Here is a 6,751-nt window from a genome sequence, read left to right as displayed (position 1 = left end):
CCAGTGATTTGTATCCACATGATACTTTTTACATGTTGCATCCTGAGAACATCAGACTGACGCATGTGACTCGCTGCTGGAAGATTGTAACCAAAAGTAATGCCTTTTTCAAACACTGTCGTCTTTGTGCAGCTCGCATGGAACCTCTCAATTATGAAATTTATGTATTTATACTAACTAACCACGAAGCTTTCAGCATGAGCCAGTTTCTACATACAGTTTACACCAGATCCTCCAAGAGCAACATGTCTGCGAAGTGAGTTACACACAGGGACGTCAGATGTTACTTCTTCACCATCATAACTAATAAACACTTGTTTTGTCTGTCCTGTCTCTTATTAATGCAGTCAGTTGCTCGGGCTAATGCTAGTGTGTGTGTGTGTGTGTGTGTATGAAACATGATGAGCTGTTTGAGGTGTCTGCAGGCTGCAGCAGCCGCTGTGAATTGTCCAAACAGCAGGTTGGGGGGGACGCCAGCAGGGGTTGGAATGATGTCGGGCTCTGTGGCTTTCGGGTTGGAATAAAGAGAGGAAAAAATCACATCTTTGCCACAAAAAGAAACACACTTCACAGTAATATTCTCTCTTTTGCTGGATTCTAATTGGTCACTTCTCCCAAAGCAGAGTAGCCTTTATGTTTTTCAGCTTCAGCATGAAACAGATATCGTCTGTTTATACGTGAGGTAAGAATGTGAATGAGAATTTATCATGTTCCTCTAGTCTGCCTCAGAAAACGCTTGAACATCTGAATGCACCGGTTATTAGTCCGGGGGTGTCGCAATGTGAACTTGAGGCCTACGTAAGCGTCATGGTGTTCAGTGTGATGGTGAAATAATTGTCCTCATCCTGGTAACAAATATCAAACATGCACATTCAACATACAGGAAGGACGCTTTTAAGTTGTACTTAATTAAGTACCAGCCATCTGGTAAAGGTCCAGTTAGGTTTAGACACAAATTACTAACGTTCACTGCAAATACGACAGATGCTAAAGTCATGAGGCGTCAGTGTCAGACAATATTTCCATTCAGAACTTTGCTGCTGCGGGGTCTGTGTGACGTACCGAGGGTGTTGGGGTTTTCCCACGTTCATGCTAACCTTTAGCCAAGAGGTGACCCTCAGAGGTAGGACCCAAAGGTCTGCTGGTAAACTTACATGAGACACTGGACTTCAGGTCTCTGTATGTGTCCTGACACTCGGAGGCCGCTGTCAGTCAGGGCCTCGGAGGACTGAGTAGTTCTTTCCCAAGTGTTAATCCACCAACTGAGCGCTGTGTGTTTTCAGGCAAAGCAAGCGAGAGCACCCCCCTCACACACACTGAACAAGCAGCTGATGGGTACGTGCTGTTTTGATATGAGGTCACCTCCTCCACGCCGACCACTGTTTGCAAGTGATGGGATGAAGTCACCTCTGAAAATATTTACCTTCCTCTTCACCAGGACAACTGTCGTTTCCTTTAGCTGAGTATGGAATAACAACTGAAACTGCACTTCAGTTAACCTGTTTGTGGTTGTGAACGGCTTCTCTCCTCTTTCGCGTGTGTGCGAGATGTTCTCAGTTACAAACTCAGGGGTTTTAGCCTCCGTATTATGATCCTCCAGATAATCTCTCTCTCACGCACGAGCTGTCTGTTTAGTTCCGCTTTCGGTTGTAATTGTTAAATCTTTCAGTGTACTATCACCACGCTCACTTGGGTTTTTTTACGTATAAATAGTTTATTAGTATGAATAACAGGTCAGGAGGATGTGCTCCCCTCCGTTCTTGATGTGGATAACATACCAGAAATAGAAACAGACAGCGACAGAAAGTGAGAGGTTATAAAAAAAACAAACAAAATCAAGGATATATGTGCATTTGTGCTTCGCAGAGTAAATCTTGGAATATGAAAATCTAATCCCAGTCAGTGTTTCTGGAAAGGATTCCGCCCAGTTTATAATCCCAGTCTCTGAGCAGTTTTTATGCCATAGAAGGTTCAAGACTCCAGTAATAAGTCCTCCAGTATCATTGAACTTTTCTACACTTTCAGCAGTGTTCTTCCTCGGATATCCTTCAATAGGTCCTCAGGTCGATGGGTAAAAAAAACCATCTCCACAGTCACTTGCTGACAGCTGGTGTGGTGACGATGTTCGGACATCCTCCTCTTTCTCTCCTCCACTCCATCATAGGGCCACACTTCTTCACATCTCTTCACCTGATCCCTGGTAGACAAATTGAGACGTTTAACCACAACATAAAGGTAATGGACCATTTTCAAGCACAGTGACTGTGTAGAGACGTAGAGGCCAGCTGATGAAGGCCTGGTGTTCAACAGGATGTTTGTCCTCTGTGTTCATGTCCCTAACCTCCACGAGTGCTTCCATCCAGATTCAACATGCCCCATTCTATGACCATGCTGTTTCTCTACGGACATTTCAACCACACAACCTACTCCAGTGAAACCCTCCAATCGGAAGATTCCCTTCCAAGAAGTCCTCCCATCATCATCCCCATCAGGGTTCAGTCCTATCAGAGGAAACAAACTCAGTGCAGCCTTTCGGCATCTACTTCCATCTGGGGTCTACGTGCCCATCCAACTTCTGTGCACAATAAAAACACATCTTTTCTGAATATACTCTGTCCTCCTCTTTCCTTTCTCTTATTTTCATGGTGGCTAATTGACCTTTCTCAAAACATAGGTTACCACAGGCATAGCAGATCTTTAATACGGTCATCGCACAAATACAATACACAATAGTAATTTGTATTCTCAGGTTGCAGTCAATTCTAAAGTTTTGTTTTGTTTGTTTTCTGCATCATTGCAAGTTTTTTATATACCAGAAAAGAGTCCTGACTCAAACATGTGACCTTTAAGTTCCTGACCACGTTAAACATTACGAACTCATGCGATTATAGAGTAATGGTTTGTGTAATTGCGTGTGTGGTGTTTGTGTGTGTGTGGTCTTGTTTGCCCTGAGGGAAAGCTAGCCAAGAGGGAAAAGCATTATAAATACCTAAGATCTGCTATCAGCTCCCTTTGTTGTCAAGGAAAAACATTCAGACTAAAGCAGCTTTCTCACACGCTCACACCCTTTTAAACACACACACAAACACAGCTGCATCCTCACCGCTGTCTGAATCGGAGTTTGTGCTGACGTAGTGTTTGTTGGTGCACATGCACTCGAGGTGATCCTCCAGCTTCACCTGCACCTCCCTCAGCTTCGGCCGCCGGCGTACATACTGCACCTTAGCAACCTGAGCCGCAGAACATTTGCATTTTAGGCAGTTTAGTAGTAAATGATAGCCGACTATAAAACTGATTAAAAAATGGGTGAAAATGCATTAAAACCATATAAAAAATAACTAATAGTATTACACACACACGTATATATATATCTTTCAAGTATTATTATTATTATATAATCTTAATTTGCATTATCTTCTCTTAACATAATACACTGAAATGGCAGCTTTAAAATGCTATTTACATTGTCATGGTCAAATCATTCCACAAAGGCCTCCTCTGGTGCTATGACCAGGCAGGTGATGTCTTATTGCCCCAGAAACTAGGTTGATTACATTTTAATTACAGCCAGCCTGACTGAGATATGTTTTCTTTCTCCTTTCCAAATAACGTTACAAGTAGTAAGCAGCACTCTCCCTGACGACATATCAACAAACACAAGTTCAGTCCGTTTTTTCACATAACTATTATTTCAGATGTGCTTTCATTTTACATGATACACTCTTTTGTGTCGCCATGTCTTTAAAAGACTTCACGCTCTACATGTTCATACGTCATCATTTCTGTGATGGAGAATTGTTCTTTATCCAGGCCTGTGTAAACAGAGTAAGGTTCCCAAATCACAACACACACACCACACACACACACACACACACACACACACACACAGGCCTTGAGCTTGCAGCTGGCATGACAATTTGAGCTTGACTGAGTTTCGTTTCCAAGTCTGGCAGAGCTCAGGAGGAACAAACGCATGAGCAGACTCAACATTACACACTCACACAATGGTAGAGATTGTTTTTGGCAGGTGTGCAGTGCGTAAGTGGCTGTGTGTGTTTAAACGCTCAGTACCGCTTTCACAAAATGTTTGCAGAGATACCATTTGCTGTTTTGCTCTGACCATGACACAATGTTTTTGCCTTCTTCAGCAGTTCTGTGATGGTTCCGTTACCCATTCACTGGGTCTGTCTTTATCTTAATGACTGGGTTTCTTAATGACATAACAATAATGAGCTCATACCTATATAAATGTATATTTATGTACAGTATATGTTCTTTACCTTAATGGTGCGGTGGTGCATGCGAGCTGGTTGACACAGCATGTTGCTGGTGTTTGCAGCAGCCGGTGCAGCGTTTCACCTCCACACAGGGCGGCCAGATGATGAAGTTGGCCGATGCAGGATCCACCTGGTTCCTTGGGATCTCGTAGATCTCTGTTCGCACTTTACACCCTGCTGGCAAGGCCTCCTCTACCACTGCAGGTGGACATCGAGGTCAGAGGTTACAGCACACCGACACTAATGAGCATGTGTGTGTGTGTGTGTGTGTGTGTGTGTGTGTGTGTCTCACTTGTGCTCCTCCTGTGTCTGGTGTGTGCGTGTGTGATCTTCAGCTCGCTGATGGCGTCAGAGAAGTCCTTGTTGTAACCGTGTTTGGTCTCGTCGATCGCCTCGTTTTCTGGTTGGGGACAAAACATCCCACACACACATACTCAGAGATCCCACCCACTCTCACTGTTTGACATTTTACTCGGAAATAATACCAGGACCTTGCATCTAACAAGGATACCAGTGAAGTCAAGGTCAGCGAAGATGGCTCGTCCTGTATCTTAAGGCTCCAGCTGTATTTCATGTTCTCCCATAGTCACTCTTCATCTTTTGACTGACATATCAGCTGATCATCATCGATCCATCGTCTCAGCGGGTTCATCAGATGCATAAACTCACGCCTTCATCAGCCTCCGCGGATCCATCAACCATCGTCAGTGTCTTCAGGGATCATTAGACATCACAACAAGTGTCTGGACTCCAGGGGGTTCAAAGTCTACAACTCCAAAAACAATTCCCCCCTCATCCCAGATGCCATTTACGACAAATTATCACACTTTTTTTTTATCAAAAGTTATTTATTTAGCATTTACTCACTTTATTCACCTGTCTCTCCTGATTGAACTGTTCACTGGTGTACATTTTCATGACACCAGATAGATACGAAACTTCCCATGAGCCTGACACGGAGGAATTTGAGCCGGAATAATACAAAGCAACACAGACGCCTTCCGAGGGAACTCACAAACCCATAATGGGCAGCATAACAACAGCATAATGAAGTGAGCCACTTGACCCCCACCGAGCCGCGGAGCCGTCACACTCAACATTTGTCATCTCAATGATGCCAGGATTAATGGTGGCACCCCAGCAAACATGAAAAATGAATAAATTTCACATCCCAGGGGAATTTTAGAACAGAGTTTGGCAGGAATGTGGAGTCGACTCCGAGCAGAAATGTAATAAAGGCTGCTGATGCCACAGTTATTTCCTCCTGTCTCACCTCAGCGATTCCCTCAGTTTGGATTTATTTCCCGAATAATGTCAACTGGCTTTAGATGTGTTTACTGGAGATGAATCCTGGTGGTTTTATCCTGTTTAGCTTGGATTTAACTGCTTTTCCATCAAGAAAAGAATGATGATGAAAAGGAAGAGAAAAACAGTTAAACGACACACACTTGATTGAAATAAATTACATGTTTCACAGAAAGCGTTTGTATGGATTTAAAGAAGATGATGCCTCCTTTAAAAAGAAAAACAGGCTTTTGACTCCTGGCAGAAGGCAGCAGACAAAACTTGGACTATTAGCACACGTAAGATCCAAACAATAAGTTGAGATAGTGAATTTGCCTGTTCACACACACAATCCCACACTCCTGGCAGAAACTGCTGACACATTCATACACAGATGACTCAGCATCAGAAGACTTCACGGGCTAAGTTTTATGTCTCCAACAACCAAGGAGCCTCCCAGGAAGTGATGTGGATATTGGATATTGGACATACACTGAACAGTGGAGTTCATATTCAGAATGTCAGACGCAGAAGACAAATCACCCTGGTGACATCAATATGATGTCAGAATTGTTTGTGTTTTGTTTTTGGGGGGGGGGAGTTGTTATCACACAGGTCCTGTGTTCAGGTCCTTGTCTCATGCCCAGTTAACAGAGGCTGTGGCCGATGAGCGCCAACACCGAGTTCATGGAAGGTATTGAAGTGCAAAACTGGTCTCCTGGCAACATCCATTGATGCATTCCAGTAATGAGATGAGAGGACGGCATCCTCCTCCTGACCACTGGACCGCGCAGTACGCACGCACACACACACGAGAGAGGTTGGCAGAGGTTTGCTACCCAGTTATGTTTTGGTAACTTGTTCTGATGCAGCTCCCATTTCCAGATATTTGAATTAACCAGACAATCAGCCTTTTTTACACTACACAGACAGAGATAGATAGATAGATAGATAGATAGATAGATAGATAGATAGATAGATAGATAGATAGATAGATAGATAGATAGATAGATAGTGTGGTTGTATCATAATGAAGCGCTTTACCTACGGTGTCTATCTCGAGCAGCCGCTGGAGGTCGCCAATGCTCCGGATCTCGCTGCGGTAGAGGCGCTCCATCAGCTCCCGGGGAAGAGGAGACTCCTGGTGGGAAGAGAGTTCGATTAATACACAGTGTCACTGGCAAAAACGA

At 43.8% G+C, this 6,751-nt stretch overlaps 1 protein-coding gene across 1 annotated transcript; it reads right to left on the bottom strand.

Annotated features, from left to right (window-relative positions):
- Positions 1-220: 220 nt before the first annotated feature.
- LOC144742231 (platelet-derived growth factor subunit A-like) lies at positions 221-6,708 on the bottom strand (the record flags this gene model as incomplete). The annotated part of the gene is given in 6 exon segments (XM_078624700.1): positions 221-249; positions 3,104-3,230; positions 4,281-4,334; positions 4,336-4,469; positions 4,570-4,677; positions 6,606-6,708. Coding segments are annotated over 6 exon segments (555 nt in total), but the record flags the coding sequence as incomplete, so codon positions are not given.
- Between the last annotated feature and the right edge of the window lie 43 nt (positions 6,709-6,751).

The sequence above is a fragment of the Lampetra planeri genome, unplaced genomic scaffold, assembly GCF_965212315.1.
Source record: "Lampetra planeri unplaced genomic scaffold, kcLamPlan1.2.h2 scaffold_924, whole genome shotgun sequence".
Classification (NCBI taxonomy): Eukaryota; Metazoa; Chordata; class Hyperoartia; order Petromyzontiformes; family Petromyzontidae; genus Lampetra; species Lampetra planeri.
This window is presented reverse-complemented; position numbering and strand designations above follow the sequence as displayed.